Source organism: Vanellus vanellus (genome assembly GCF_965231255.1).
Source record: "Vanellus vanellus genome assembly, contig: HAP1_SCAFFOLD_2161, whole genome shotgun sequence".
In the NCBI taxonomy this organism is placed as follows: Eukaryota; Metazoa; Chordata; class Aves; order Charadriiformes; family Charadriidae; genus Vanellus; species Vanellus vanellus.
Window position 1 is genome coordinate 987 of NW_028127770.1, and position 16074 is coordinate 17060.

At 48.0% G+C, this 16074-nt stretch overlaps 1 protein-coding gene across 1 annotated transcript; it reads left to right on the forward strand.

Moving 5' to 3' along the window:
* Nucleotides 1–12087: 12087 nt before the first annotated feature.
* Nucleotides 12088–14101, forward strand: HOXC4 (homeobox C4; the record flags this gene model as incomplete). The annotated part of the gene is made up of 2 exons (XM_082500832.1): nt 12088–12631; nt 13584–14101. The coding sequence occupies 2 exons, from the start codon at nt 12088–12090 to the stop codon at nt 13937–13939; spliced, it is 900 nt and encodes a 299-aa protein (XP_082356958.1). The 3' UTR covers nt 13940–14101.
* Between the last annotated feature and the right edge of the window lie 1973 nt (nt 14102–16074).

Sequence of the window (16074 nt, forward strand, 5' to 3'; positions counted from 1 at the left end):
TAATACTGATTTTTTTAATTTTTTTTTTTTTTTTTTTTAAATTTTGGGTTCAAAACACCAGCTCCCCCCTCCCTCCGTGCCCCGTCGTGTGTCGTCGTCCCACCCCCCCACCCCACCCCGGACCCGCCGCTACGGTGGCTCAGCTCCGGGCCCCGGTTCCGAGCTGGGGGTGGCCGGGGACAGGAGGGCTCTGCCGGGCGGGGGGGGGCACCGCAGCGGCGTGTATCTGCTGGGACCTCCCCCGACCCGCCACCCCCCCAAAATGCGGCAAAACAAGTCGGGGGGGCTCTTCTGCCACGAATATACCTCAATCCCTGGTTGAATTTCTTCCGCTTTTTTTCATTTTGTGCCTCTTTTCCTCCTCCCTTCCTTCCTCCCTTCCTTCCCTTCCTCCCTCCCTCCCTTCCTCCCTTCCTCCCTTCCTTCCTCCCTCCCTCCCTTCCTCCTTTCCTTCCTCCCTTCCTTCCTCCCTTCCTTCCATCCTTCTTTCTTTCTTTCCTTCCTCCCTTCTTTCCTCCCTTCCTCCCTTCCTTCCCTCCTTCCTCCCTTCCTTCCTTCCTTCCTCCCTTCTTTCCTTCCTCCCTTCCTCCCTTCCTTCCTCCCTTCCTTCCTCCCTTCCTTCCATCCTTCCATCCTTCTTTCTTTTCCTTCCTTCCTCCCTTCCTTCCTCCCTTCCTCCCTTCCTCCCTTCCTCCCTTCCTTCCCTCCTTCCTCCCTCCCCCCTTCTTTCTTTCCTCCCTTCCTTCCCTCCTTCCTCCCTTCCTTCCCTCCTTCCTTCCTCCCTTCCTCCCTCCTCCCTTCTTTCTTTCCTCCCTTCCTTCCCTCCTTCCTCCCTCCCTTCCTCCCTCCTCCCTTCTTTCTTTCCTCCCTTCCTTCCCTCCTTCCATCCTTCCTTCCCTCCTCAACCCCCCCCCCGCCCCCAAATTCTGCTTTTCCACCCCAAACAGAAGGCACCTCGCTTGCCCCCCCCGGCCTTTAAAGCCTTTCCCCCTCACCCCCCACCTCGTCCCTCCGGCAGATTCGTCCTCGATGTGGACCTTTGGGGGGGGACACGGGCGGGGACACCGCAGCTTTTGGGGGGGACACATTTTGGGGGGGGGACGCTGCTTCTGCAGAGCTCAAATCCTTTTCTCCTTTGGGGCGCGGGGGGGGGGACCGTCCCTCTGTTAGAACCCTCATTAGGGGAGTTGCAGGTTGAGCTTGATGAGTTTCTGTAATTAATAACGAGGTAGTTCGTGTGTTCCCCCCCCCCCTAGTGCCACCTCCCCCCCCCCCCCTCCCGCCCCGCTCCTCTCCAGCGCACCCTTCGTTGGGATCCAGCACCCAGAAAAACAGCCCATTTCACCAAAATATCCCCCCCAAAAATTGGGATTTCAGCAAATCCCCCCAAAAGAGTTACACACCCCCCCTCAGGTGCGTGCAACGCCCCCCTCCCCCCCCTCCCCCGGGTGCTGAGAGAGATTTTTGGGGAGCAATGAGGGGGGGGTTCTCTGCTTGAGGTGGTGGTGCTGAGCATCCCCCCCCCTCTCCCTTCCCCCCAAGGAGGGGGTTATTCTCCCTCTGGAGCACACGGGTGGGATTTTGGGGGGGGGGGGGGGGGACGACCACTTGGGTGCGTGGGTTTGTGCGTGTCCACGCGTGTCCTGCGCAAAGAAAGAAAAAAAAAATCCCTTTTTTTCCCCCGCTATTTTCTTTCCTTTCCGAGGCAGAATAAAACCCTTTTGAGTGTTGGCAAAGGGGAAAGCGGGGGGGGGGAGGGGGGGGGGGGAAATATTTACCTGCAGACTCAAACTGACACTTTACATCTGTGTCTTCTCCTCTCCGGTACCTGTCTCGTGTCGGAATTAATTTTCTATAATATCGTGGCGAAATAGAAAGCTTTAAAAAATCGGTTGGGGCCGGAGCGGTTGGGTCATGCGTAAGGGGAGAAGCGGAGTATGAACAAACCTATATTTTATGGGAGGGCTTTCAGCGGTGCCGCACTGACTCCTAATTCTTCACTTAAAGCCCCAAAACGCCACGTTTCGAGGCGGATCCGGAGCTTCAGAGAAGATTTTGGGGGGGGGGGGGGGCTGAGGTTTGCACAGCCCCTCCTAGGCTGGTCCTTGCAGCCACCCTCACCGTGTCCTCTGGGCTGCTTTCCTCTTTTCTTTTTCCACCCCCCACCCCCCCCCCCAAAAAAAAAAAAAAAAAAAAAAATCAACTCAGCTTTCCCAGCAAACCCGTAAGACCGGGGGTACCTTTAGCGTTGGGAAAAGGCGGGGTTTCCCCCCAAAACCTCTACGGCCCAGGCAAGCGGGCCATGATTTTTTTTTTTTTTTCCCTTCTTCTTTTTTCCTTTTTTTTTTTTTTTTCTTCTTTTTCCCCCATTTTTTTCGGTGTTGTGGTTTGTGGTTTGTTTTTTTTTTTTTTTCCCCTTTTTTCCCCCGTTTTTTTTTCTTTTTTTTCTTCTTTTTTTTCTTTTTTCTTCTTTCTTTTTCTTTTTTTTCTTTCTTTTTCTTTTTTTCTTTCTTTTTCTTTTTTTTCTTTCTTTTTCTTTTTTTTCTTTTCTTTTTTTTTTTCTTTTTTTTTCTTTTTTTTTCTTTTTTTTTTTTTTCTTTTTCCAAGGAAGCAGCCGATTTCTTATCAGGTCGGGATTGATGCTGGCGGCCTGCTTCTCTATATCATCCCCGCGGCTCCTCTTGTTCCAACCCGGCTCCCTTTGCTCCCGGGGCCGTGAGTGATGGCTCCCGCAGCTCCTCATGCCGCCGGAATCCTAATGGCCCCGCCGAGGTCGAGAAGGGGGGGGGGACGGGACACCCTCTCCCCTTACTTTACTAGCACGAAATTTTAGGAAGACTCTCCCTAAAAAAAAAAACAAACAAAAAAAAACCCCAAAACCCAAAAAACAACCCCCAACCGGCTTTTCCTCAGCCCCTGTTGCTGGAGGGCCCCCGCGGAAGCCGCGCAACGTTTTATTAAAAGGTTTTGATGGATTCGCCTTGGGGATTAACTAAGATAATAGTTTATTGCAGTGCGAAAGATTAAACTGAAAGTACCCTAGTGGAAAAAAAAAAAAAAAATTAAAAAAATAAATAAACATTAAAGGGAGCGGGAAGCGCCTTTTCCAGCCTTAAATCCCCCGTTTCCCACCGTAACAAGGATCCCCCCCCCCCCCCGGGGCGTTATTATTATTATCGCAATTATTATTAAGATTTAAATACGCGTGATGAGTCGCCAGGTTCGCGGGGGACACCCCCCACCCCCCCCCAATCCCTCACCCCCGGGGGAGTTGAATCACCCCCGGGAAAAGCCCAGTTCCCCCCCCCCCCGCCTGGTTTTGCGAGCTGGGGGCTGCGCGCATGGGAGCGGGAGCTGCGCGCATCTGGGTCGTGTTAGGGTTTAAAGAGCGTGTTTACACAGCCAGAGAGTTTAAAACACGACCCGAAAAGGCGATAAAACCGGGACTTTAAATCACTCTGCCCCTTCATCCCATCGCTTCCCCAGCCGCAGCTGGCGGCGGTACTGGGAATCTGCCCTCCGTGATGATGCTGCCTGGCCCCACAGGGGCAGGATTACACCCCCACCCCCCCACCCCCCACCTCAAGGCCAACCGTGTCATTCCCCACGCGTGTGTCGCCCGCTTCTCCACCCCACCCCCCTCCCTCACCCCCCCCTCTTTTTTTTTTTTGGTTTTTTTTTCTTTTTTTGTCTTTTCATTGACCCGCATCCCCAGGAAGGGATACCCGAGGATTTTTCATAACAGCGGGGTATCGATCCCAGCTTTCAGCAGCCTCCAGGGCGCGCCGGAGGGGGGGGGGGGGGGGCTCGGGGATATCGTCTGCTCAGAGCATCGCGGCCATTTGAACCTCGGGAAGGGGAGAGAAAAAAAAAAAGAAAAGAAAAGAAAAAGGTGGTGTATTTTTTTTTTGGCATGGTTTTGAGGCTTTTTTTTTTTTTTTAACTTAAAAAGTGCTGGGTGGCGTCCTCGGAGGCAGCCCCCCCCCCCCCCCCCGCTCTCCCTCAGGATTGATTTTTTAATTGCAAAGGGTTTTAATAAAGGGATGAGCGCAGCCTGGTTAAAACTGGGCTGCCTGTTCGTTTGGGAGGACTCCAAACGCACCGCAAAGAGGGAGTTTTAGCTTATTTTGTCCCATTGCCCCCCGGTTTGGTGCCAGGCCAGGGGCTCCGCACCCGCGCAAGTGAAGGCTGAGCCGTCTCGGCTACGTTTCCTCTGCGGCAACAGCGGGTCAGGGGCTCCCCCCCTCCCCAAATCCCCCGGTATAACCCCCAACCCCCCACCCAGGGGGGGCTGGATTAACCTTCTAGGGAAAAAAAGAAAAAAAAGGAAAAGAAAAACCTTCATTTTTATCCTCTGGCCCTACACAGAAACTTTTTCCACCTCTTTTTTTTTTTTTTTTTCTTTTTTTTTTTTTTTTTTTTTTTCTCCCCGGCCCGAACCAGCAAGAAGGAGTCAGGATTATGGAGCGCAGAATGGGGGGTCTGGAGGAGGAGGCTGAGGAGGTGGCGGGGGGGGGGACGGGGACGGACACGGGGAGGGGGGAGAGGCTCGGAAATGATGTTAATTATTAATATTGTCATCCCGGAGGAAGATTTCCACGGGGTGAGAGCAGTAAGTACCACTCGGAGCAGAAGTTCCCTCCTCCAAGAGGCATCATCAGCCTCAAGTTTGTATGTGTTTCCATCCCATACAATAACAGCTATAGATCTGCTAATGGGCTCGCTGGACACTTTCTCCTGCCACTTTCACTCCCTCCCACCCCTTCCAAACACGCCCTTTCCCCCAAACAAGCCCAATGTTTTCTTTTCAACTTAACCCAGGGTTCAGCAAATTATCCGGTGGGTCACTATAAGTCGTCTTTGTCTCGGAAAAGTCAAGGAGAAATCTCAGCTCCTGTATATGTGTCACTTAAAAGCATCCAACTGCTGAGTCCTCCTCTGCCTCTCTTCACCACCACCCCCCAATAAACCCCACAATTCAAATAAATATTTTCATCCTAAAAAATAATGGGTTTGAAGGAAGCAAAAGGGAGAAACCCCCCACCCCACCCCCCCCGAAGGCCAACAACCCCGGGAAGAACCCAACTGTGGTGACATGAATTAAGGCGACCCAGCACCCAAATCGAAATCCTGGGGGGGAAAAAAAAAAAAAAAAAAGATTTGAGGGGGTGGAAGGTGTGTGTGTGTGTGTGTGGTTATCGCTCGCTGCGATTTCCAACGGCTCTCGAAGGGGTTGATTTGGTGGCGGAGAGGAGGTCCCGCAGAAAAGTGGGGCTGCCCGGAGGAGAAGTTGGGAGAGGAGAGAGGTGTAAGTTGGTTACTGGCGCCTTTGGTTTATTTTAGGCAAAATCTTTCCAAGATAAAAAAAAAAAAAGGGGGATAAAAAGATAAATAAAATAAAAGGAAAAAGAAAAGAAAAAAGAAAAGAGGAAAAAAGAAAAGAGGAAAAAAGAAAAGAGAAAAAAGAAAAGAGGAAAAAAGAAAAAGGAATAGAAAAAAGAGAGAAAAATAAAAAAAAAAAGGGGGGAAAAGGAAAAAAAAAAAGAGGAAAAGAAAAAAAAAAAAAGAAAAAAGGGGGGAAAAAGAGGTGTTTCCTACCAAGCAGCAAGTTTCACTCTTGCTGGACTCCCCGCTCCGCCGAGTCCCGAGGAGTTCCCGGGCTGAAGCGCCAGTGCCAATTAAATTATAAATAAAATAGCGGATATTTCGAGCGCAGACAAACCTCGGCTCAGAGGGGGCTTCGCTCAAACCAGGTTATTTTTATTTTTTCCACACACACACACACACACCCCCCCCCCCCCCCCCCCCCCTCCCCTCCTCTCTCTTTTGGAGAGGCAGAGAGGGGCAGAGCGGGAGGTGAGAGGAACAAAAACCAACAATTTCTCCGGCATAAAAATGAAACATCAAATTAGTTTGCCTCTGGGCTTCATTTTTCCCCTTCTACATTATAACTAGTTATTGAACTCGCTAGAAGATCTAAAGGCCATTTGTGAGGAGAGAAATTTCAATGGAGTTCCCCCATCAATAACTCCTTGGCAGTGACCTATTGGATCAAGTCAAACAGTTGAGGTGAAATTCAGGTCACGCTGTCTAACCAATATTAAAATGCGCCCACTTTTTAAAAAGCCACTTTCAACGAGATTTGAAGAAAATTGAATTCCTGGGTGGGGTGAGAAGGGGAGGTGGGGAGGGAGGGGGTGGTGGAGGAGGAGGAGGAGGAGGAGGAGGAGGAGGGTGAGATGGAAAAACTGGTTTGCATATTTTATTTTATTTTTATTTTCTCTTCTTTTTTTTTTGGAGTTCTTTCGCAGGCAAGAGGGATTCATCTTCAATGCGTTAAAATGAAGGGATAAATATTTACATTATTAGTTTCTTTGAGGCGAAAGAGGCTCCAAAGAAAAATGTGAAGGCTAGGACTTTCGGGTGACAGGCTTTGCTTATTAAAATCGTTTTAGGCCGATTCATTACTTTTACTGACAACAGATTTAAGAAAAAAAAATCAATTAAACATTTGCATATTTCTTTGCATAAATTAGACCGCGTCTATTTGCATTAGGAAGGGACAAAAAAAAAAAAAAAAAAAAAGAAAAAAAAGAAAAAAAAGAAAAGGTCTTCTTTGCCCTCGCTTGCTGTCAAGTCGGTCGGGGGAAAATAAATAAAATAAAAAGAAAAATTAACATGTCATTAATTGGGCGTCATTTCCTACGGCGGAGAGACCCCAAGTACTAAAAAACAAAACAAAACAAAACAACAAACAAAACAACAAACAAAAAACAAACAAACAAACAAAAAAACCCCAAAAAACCAAAAAACGAACCAAAAAGAAAGAAATAATAATAAATGTTTATATACACGCGGGTTTTTAATACGCCCGCCACTAATTGTGCAATAATCACCTTCAAACAAGCTGGGAATAAAACTCCGCTTCCAAAATTGCTTCCCACCTCCCGCATCTCGAGGAGGCAGAGTTCATCCACCGCGAGCTTTTTCCCCCCGCTTTTTTTTTTTTTTTTTTTTTTTTGCCCTATTATTCTTAAACACGGGATAACAACCCCCCCCAGTAGATAGGTACTTCATTTTTTTTTTTTTTTTTTTTTTTTTTTTTTTGCTGGAAAGCACAGATTGCTAATGGGCTGAGGTACAGGTTACCAAACGGTCAGTATGGTAATAGCCAACACAATGAATCCGGAGAGACAATGCATACTTATTTTTCTTTCAGAACTGTCAAAAAGGGCGCTTTGTACTTCAAAACAGCCCCGCGCCGCTTTCCCCCCCCCCCCCCCCCTCTATATTTCGCAGCCCTCATCCTAAGCGCGAAAAAGAAATAAAGCCAAAAAGGAGGGTTTTAATTTTTTTTTTTTTTTTTTTTTTGGTTGGTTGGTTTTCCCCCATTTTTGATTTTGATTATTTTTTTTTTCCCCTCCTTCTCTGCCGAGGTGCTGCGTCTCGCTGGGTTTTGTCCCTTCCCAAAGTGTTTCTTCGCTACGGTTGTGCTGGTGGAGGGGAGAAGGGGGGGGGACAGGGGGGACGGGGGGGACGAGGAGGGATGGAGAGCGGTGGGAGGGCTGCTTTAGAGACAAAAGAGGCAGATTCTTGTACAACTATTCTTCACACGTCCCCGCAGACTTATTTTAAGGGGGGGGGGGGGGGGGAGAAGGGGAAGGAAAAAAAAGGCAAAAAAACCCCAGCAAACAAAAAAGAAAAGGGGGGGTTAAATAAATAAAAAAATCCGAAATAAATAAAAAATCCACAATAAATAAAAAATCCACAATAAGGGAAAAGTCCACAATAAGGGAAAAGTCCACAATAAGGGAAAAGTCCACAATAAGGAAAAAATCCAAAATAAGTACAAAATCCAAAATAAGGAAAAGGTCCACAATAAGGAAAAGGTCCACAATAAGGAAAAAGTCCACAATAAGGAAAAAGTCCACAATAAGGAAAAGTCCACAATAAGGAAAAAATCCAAAATAAGTACAAAATCCAAAATAAGTACAAAATCCAAAATAATTAAATAAAAAATCCAAACACTTCAGCAAGAGGCACAGCTCTAAACTCCGGTTAAAAAGTAAAGGGGACGGGGAGGAAATTAATCCACCAGCAATAAAAAAAAAAAAACAGGGGGGAAAATAGGATTTTTTGGGGTGCGTTTGAAAGAAATCCGTGGGATTCCTTTTTTTTTTCTTTTTTTCCTTTTTTTTTTTTTAATTTTTGGATGCACTTGTAAGAAATCCGGGGGGCAAAACACACAGAAGGGGTGAAGGGAGGTGGGGAGGAGAGGATGGAGGAGCGCCTTCTCCGACCCAGCTCTATTTGGGTGGGAATTGGGGGGGGGGGGGGGGAGGGGGGGCTGCAGACGGCTCAAATAAAGTTGCTGTTTCCCCCCCACCCCCCACCCCTTGAGAAAGCGAGAGAGTCCAGAGCCGCCCAGTTTGTGACCTTCACGCCTTGATTTTATTTATTTATTTATTTATTTTTAATGCTTTTGATTGCTGCCGGTTTGTTTCGTGCTTTATTTTCCCTTTTTTTTTTTTTAATATTTTATTTTAATAAAATATCCAGCATAGCCTTAAGAGAACTACCTGTGGATATTTATTTATTCTGCTGGTGCTTATTGAAAACCATATATTCAAAGGGGGGGGGGGGGGGGGGGGGGGAGGGGGGGGGGAGGGAAGGATGTGCGTAGGTAAAAATTACTTTATTAACTCTCCATCTTTATTCAATATTCCCTCAGCCTTGGAATAAAGTTGTTGCATCCGTCTGAACTATAAATGTCAAAGCCCCGCATGAGGCTGAGGTGTTTGGGCAGAATGAAGTATAGCTGGAGAAAAGGAATTTATTGGATATATTTAAATCAATGTTTTGGGTTGCGGAATACATTTCTATTCATGTCCTTTTTTTTTTTTTTATTATTATTTTATTTTTTTTATTTTTTTCTCTTTTCCCCCCCTAACCTCGCAGCTTCCCCCCTCCCCCCCTCCTTCTCCTTTCCCTTCTCTCCCCATCCCCGAAACCTTTCTGGGAAGAGCAAGAATTTCACTTTATATATATATATATGTGTGTGTGTGTGTTTCTATATGTAATTTTACAACTTTAGGAAGGAGGAGGCTCTGCCCGCTGACAGCAATTAGCGAAGCTTTGCAAATCAACCGTCAATACCCCCCCCACCCCCCCCCTTCCAAAAAAAAAAAAAAAAAAAAAGGCCAAATAAAGCCAGAAAACCACTTATTCCGTGTCCCAGTGCCCACAAAGATGCGGAGGTGGTGTCCAAGGGGGGCTCAGCCCCCCCTTTACCCCCTCCTCCCCCTCCCCGTCGCCTATATGTACCCTGTAGACTCGAATTTGTGTGAGCGTCTCCCAGTCACAAATTCGTCTCTAGGGGAATATATGGGCGATGCCAGAGCCTTGGAAAGTTCTGCTTTCCTTTAATTGCAGCGCTCCTAATTAAATCCTCCAACCCCGCCGATGTCATTTTTTTTTTTTTTTTTTTTTTTCCCCAAAGGTGGTTTATTCCAAGTGCGAAAGCGGCGTTTGCTCTTCGCCAGAGCTCGTTATTAATAATAATAATAATTAATAATAATAAATATATCTATTTATTTAATTTTTTAAAGGAAAGGAGCGAAATCACGGCGATGATTGGGGAGGGGGGGGGGGGGGAGGGAGGGGGGGGGGGCGCGGATCCTCATCGAAATAAAATCCCATTATGACTTTTCGGCTCCAGAAGAACCGGCAGCCACCGCAAACACAACTCTCAGCCAAGAGCACAAAGAGCCCCGACCATTTCGCACTGACTGATTTATGGCGTTTTACAACCCCATAAAAAGCTGTAACAACCAGCCAAAAGCCTTCGACACCGCTGGCACATTTAGTCTAATAAATAAAACATAAACAGTTAACTTTATGTGTCACTTTTATTGTTATCAAGTAAAATATGGCAATGCCCTGCAAGCTATGATTTTCAACTATAATTGTTATCAAGCACAAGGAGGGAATACCCCACCGCCCTCCTCTGCCCCTCTCTTTAGGGCGAGATGGAGAGTTAAAAAAAAAAAAAAAAAAAGAAAAAATTATAATTAAAAAAAAAGAAAAAAAATTTAAAAATTATAATTAAAAAAAATATAAAAAATAATTAAAAAAAAAAAGAAAAAGAAAAAGAAAAGCTTTAATTGAAGGAGCTAAAACCTTCCCAAAATGTTGACATCCGTCTGCGGCTCCTCGACCTGCGCCGGGGAGGTGGGAGCCATTTTTAACGCATCCCTCCAGCTTTACCCCCAAAATAATATCTATCTATCTATATATATATATATCTATTATATATATATATATATATATACACACCAGAGCGTGGGGAGGTCAAGGCTTAAAACACGCGGTGACCCACGCGTGGGTGCGCACCCCGCGGGTTGCCTTTACCTGCAGCACCCAGGGGCGAGGGAAGAGCAGGGTGCTGCCTCCCCCCCCCCCCCAAATTCCTCCCCCCCTCCCCCCCCAAAAGCCGGGGTTAAGGCAAACGGGGGCGGTTTGGGGACACGAGGAGGGGGGGGGGCACCCCCAGGCTCGCCCTGCTCTGCTGAGTGCTGGGGGGGGGGGGTAATTGGGGGAGATGGGGGGGGGGGCAAAACCTGTGATTTAAGGTCAAAAATGCATCTGCGAACCCACCTCCACCCTTCAGGTAACTGCCCCCCCCCCCCCCCCCCCCAAAAAAAAAAAGTGCTGACGGTGTTTAACCCTCTCCCCCGTGGGATGGAGGGGGGGGGGGGGTGTCCCCAACCCGCCCTGTCCCCTCCTCAGCGTTGCGAGGGGGGGGGATGGAGATGGGGTAGAGTTTAGGGGGGGGCTGAAGGGTCAGTGCAGCCCTGGGGGGGGCACACTCACACTCACACTCACACACACTCACACTCACACACTCGCCCCAAGGGCCGGGGGGGTGTCTCATTGTCCCCAGCTCGGATTGCGAGGGGGGTGCCCTGTACTCCCCAACACCCCCAGTCACGCACACACTCACACTCACTGGCACACACTCACCCTCATCCTTACACACTCATTCTCACACTCACACCAAGGGCTGGGGGGGGGGCTCATTGTTCCCTGTTCGGATTGTGGGGGGATGCCCGGTGCCCCCCCTCCCCATTCATACTCATCCTTACACACTCGCACTCATCCTTACACACTCACCCTCACCCGTGCGCACTCACACTCATCCCTGCGCACTCACACTCATCCTAACACGCTTATACTCACACTCACACCAAGGGGGGGGGGGGGCTTATTGTTCCCAGCTTGGATTGCGGGGGGCTGCCCGGTGCTCCCCCCCAAGACCCTCAGCCACACTCACCCTTACACACCCTCACCCTTACACGCTCACCCTCACCCTTACACGCTCACACTCATCCTTACACACTCACCCTCACCCCAAGGGCGGAGGGGGGGTGTCGTTGTTCCCAGCTCGGATTGCGGGGGGATGCCCTCTGCCCCCCCCTTACACACTTACCCTCACCCGTACACACTCACATTCATCCTTACACACTCACATTCATCCCTACACCCTCACCCTTACACACTCACATGGGGGGGGAGGGGGAGCTTATTGTTCCCAGCTCGGATTGCGGGGGGATGCCCTCTGCCCCCCCCCCTCCACACTCATCCTTACACACTTACCCTCACCCGCACACACTCACATTCATCCTTACACACTCACATTCATCCCTACACCCTCACCCTTACACACTCACATGGGGGGAGGGGGAGCTTATTGTTCCCAGCTCGGATTGCGGGGGGATGCCCTCTGCCCCCCCCCCCCATCCTTACACACTCACCCTCACACACTCACTCCCCCCCTCCCCTAAGAGGAGGAGGAGGAGGGGGGGGGGTCCCCCCATTGTGTGCCCCCCCCAAAACACCCCAGGGAAGAAGGGGGGGATGGGCAGGGAGCCCCGGGCCGCAGCCCTTCGCCCCACAGCGCATCTCCCCGCGCCCCCACTCCCACTCCTACGTTCTCCCCTCCCCCCCCAATTTGGGTACATTTTGCAGAAGCTTTTGGTTCCTTATCCGGGGACTGGGCTGGCGGGTGTGATTGGCCGGGGATGTCACATGGTGAAAGTAACTTTACGGGGTCGCCAGCTAGTAGGAGGGCTTTATGGAGCAGAAAAACGACAAAGCGAGAAAAATTATTTTCCACTCCAGAAATTAATGATCATGAGCTCTTATTTGATGGACTCTAACTACATCGATCCGAAATTTCCTCCATGCGAGGAATATTCGCAAAATAATTACATCCCAGACCACAGTCCGGAATATTATAGCCGGACAAGGGAGTCCAGCTACCAGCATCACCACCAGGAGCTGTACCCAGTGCCACGACCCTCCTTCCCCGACCGCCCGTTCAGCTGTGGGGGGCTCCCAACTCCCGGCAACCCGGCGGCGCTCCAAAGGGGACACGGGCAAACTCCAGGAGGCCAACACCTCTCAGAGAAAGCACAGCAGCTCTGCGAGCAGGCTGCTCTGTCCACCTCCTCCACCACTCCTTCCCCAGCCCCTCCAGCCTGCAACCAGCCAAACCCCGACCATCCCACCAGCACAGCTTCCAAACAGCCCATAGTCTATCCCTGGATGAAAAAAATCCACGTCAGTACTGGTATGCAACTTTTATTTTCCTCTTCTGTCTCTCCTCCGCTCTCTTATTTTCACACCATGCTCGCTCCCCCCCCCTCTCTCTCTCTCTCTCTCTTCTTCTTCTTTTTTTTTTTTTTTTTTTTTTTTTTATTTCCTTCCCTTCCATGAGAGTCTTTGGGTTAGCACAATTGAACTGGATTTACGACTCCGAATGGGTAATTACACCCACCATAAATTTTATAGCCGAGCTACTGTGGGCAGCCTCAGCCATGTGGCTCGTTCTGTTATGTATGTGTGAAACTCCGAAAGCTTTGTAAGGGGCGCATAAATAATTCAGTCTTTTGAGCCAGGGAAACCCCTTCCTATTAGAATAGAAACTCTTGAGCTGCCCAAAGTTCTTTATTACCTATTTAGCCTATTACTTTTCTTTTCCCCCCCACCCACCCCCCCCACACCCCCCCAAATCCACCCTCACCCCCCACCCCCGGCTCTTCCAGTCGCCTCTCCCGACCCTCTCTCCATCCACGCTGATTTTCCTTGTGTGTTTTTTTTTTTTTTTTTGTGTTGTTGTTTTTTTTTTTTTTTGTGCGTGTTGGTTTTTTGTGTTGGGTTTTTTTTGTGTTGTTTTTTTTTGTGTTTTTTTTTTGTGTTGGTTTTTTGTGTGTTTTTTTTTGTGTTGGTTTTTTTTTTGTGTTGGTTTGTTTGTGTTGGGTTTTTTTGTGTTTTTTTTTTTTGTGTTTTTTTTTTTGTGTTGTTTTTCTTTCTCTTTTTTTTGTGTGTTGTTTTTTTTTTCTCTTGTTTCTTTTGTTTTGTTTTTTTTTTTTTGTGTGTGTGTTGTTTTTCCTCCTTTCTTTTTTTTTTTTTATCGTTTGTTTGTGCTCTTCTTTTTTTTTTTTTTTTCTTTCTTTCTTTCTCGGTATTTTTTGTTTCCTTTTCTTTTGGTTCGGTTTGTTTTCCTTCCCCTTCCTTTCCAGTGAATCCCAATTACAATGGAGGCGAACCCAAGAGATCCAGGACAGCCTACACCAGGCAGCAGGTTTTGGAGCTGGAGAAGGAGTTTCACTATAACAGGTACCTGACCCGGCGGCGGCGCATCGAGATCGCCCACTCGCTTTGCCTCTCCGAGCGCCAGATCAAAATCTGGTTTCAGAACCGCCGCATGAAATGGAAAAAAGACCACAGGCTGCCAAACACCAAAGTACGGGCGGCGCCGACGGCCACCGGCCCCACCGCCTCCGCCTCCGCCGCCCCCGCCAACCCGGCCGCGGGCGAGGAGCTGCCCTCCGCCGCCGCGCAGGACCCGCGCACGGAGGATATCACCAGGTTATAAACATCCCTCCTCTCCCTCCTCCCCCCTCTCCCTTCCCCCCCCTCTCCCAGACCCGCACAGAAATGACTCTGGATTATTTATAGAATCTAATATATATATATATATATATATTTTGGTTCTTCTCCTTCCCCTTTCCCCGCGTGGTTTTGCTTTTATTATAATAATAATAATTATTATTATTAATAATAATTTTTTTTTCTCCTGTGCGTATCAAAAACAATGGGTCTCCCCCAAGACCACGGGCTTTAGATGCATGTCAGATAGCATGAGGCCAGGTGTCCATACCTGCAGGGTTTTGGGTTTTTTTTTTAACGCCATTTCAGGGTTTTTATTTATTTTTTAAAGCTGGGGGGGGGGGGGGGTGAGCTGGGGAGGGAGGGCGGGGTGGGGGGAGGAAGAGGTGAATGTTCTGTCGGGCGAATTTAATGAAGAAACGGTGATAATATTAACGGCAAAAAAAACCACAAAAAAAAAACAAAAAAACAACCAACCGCACAGAAAAGGCGAATATAGTTTGTTTTTTGATTTTTTGTTTTTTTTTTTTTTTTCTCCCCTCCGTATTACCAACGCACAATGAGCGAAGGAGCGGTGAAGTTCTTTTGTAGCGATGTGGGGGGAGGAAAAGAAAAAAAAAAAAAAAACCAAAAAAGCTAAAAAAAAAAAAAATAATCACGGTTTAGAGAGAGTAAAAAAAAAAAAGCAAACACAAAGCAGCTACGAAAGAGCAGAGGAGGGTGGACGAGTCTTTGCTGAGAAATTGAGAAGAAAAAGGGGAGTGAGAGAGAGAGAGGGAGAGAGTGACATATTTAAAAGATAAAAGCAGAAGACGGTTTAAAAAAAGTCAGTAGCTAGCGGGGAGGGGGGGGGGGTGGGGGAGAGGGGGGGTGGTGGTGGTGTTTGTCGTGGTTATTTGTGGTTTTGGACTGATTTTCCATGATCATTGTAAACTTGCAATAAAGAGTTTTAGTGTGTCTGTGAAAGTCCCAGTGTTCAATAAACCAGTCAGTGTGAATTAGTTTTACTTTTATGTCTGGTGACTTATTTTATCCCCCCCCCCTCCCCCAAACCCCCCCCCCCCCCCATCTCCCCTCAAACCCGCCCCAAAATAATCAGAATCGGGGATCATAAAACGTTGGGCCGGTGCGCACTGCTTTAAGTTAAGTTTAAGCAAACCTAAAAATGAGTGGCAGCTCCCAGATTTTTTTTTTTTTTTTTATGACATCACGACGTGACCGCTGATTTTCCATCTCAACCCCTCCCAACCTGTAAATACGGGGGCGGGGGGGTGGGGGGGAGGTGAAGAAAAATCTGGGTTTGCAGACAAGTGCTGTGCATTTTGGGGGGGGGGGGGGGGGGAGGGGGGGAGTTTCCAGTCGTGCCTCTTTATTTTCTTGCCGTCCCGCAGAAAAATCGACTGGTTTGGGCTCCTCTCCCCGCTTTGAACATTTTTCTCGCGTTTTTTTTTTGTGTGGTTTTATTATTATTATTATTATTATTATTATTATTATTATTATTATTATTATTATTATTATTATTATTATTATTATTATTATTATTATCTCTTGCTGTCGTGGCGCGCTCGCGTTGACTCCTTCAAGCCGAAGGGTCATCTTGAATTTTGCCAGGCAATGACAAGGCTGTTAAATAATAATAATAATAATAGTAATAATAACAATAATAATAATAATAATAATAATAATAATAATAATAATAATAATAATAATAATAATAATAATAATAATAATAACGATAACAATAATGAGAATAACGGTAGTAATAGCGCTAATAACTGTCATTCATTGCTCTTGGCCTTTGCAGGCAGCTTGCAAATTGGCAGCGGGGGGGGGTGGTGTGGGGGGGGTGGATTTTAGGGAAAAAACAGGGTATTTATAGTGTATGTGCGCATCCTCCCCCTTCCCTTCCCTCCCCCCCCCCCCCGGTGGAGGGGGGCTGTGTTTCCCTGGCAGGGCAGGGAAAGGGGTTGCATGGGGGTGGGGGGGGGGGGTTGGGGATGACCCCCTCCCCCCACCCCCCCACTTTATATTTCTAGGCCTTGTTTTGGGGAAGTTTGTTGCTTAAAAAGCCCGGTGGCAGGGGGCTGGGAGAGGGAGGCCTGCGTAAGTGCCCCCCCCCCC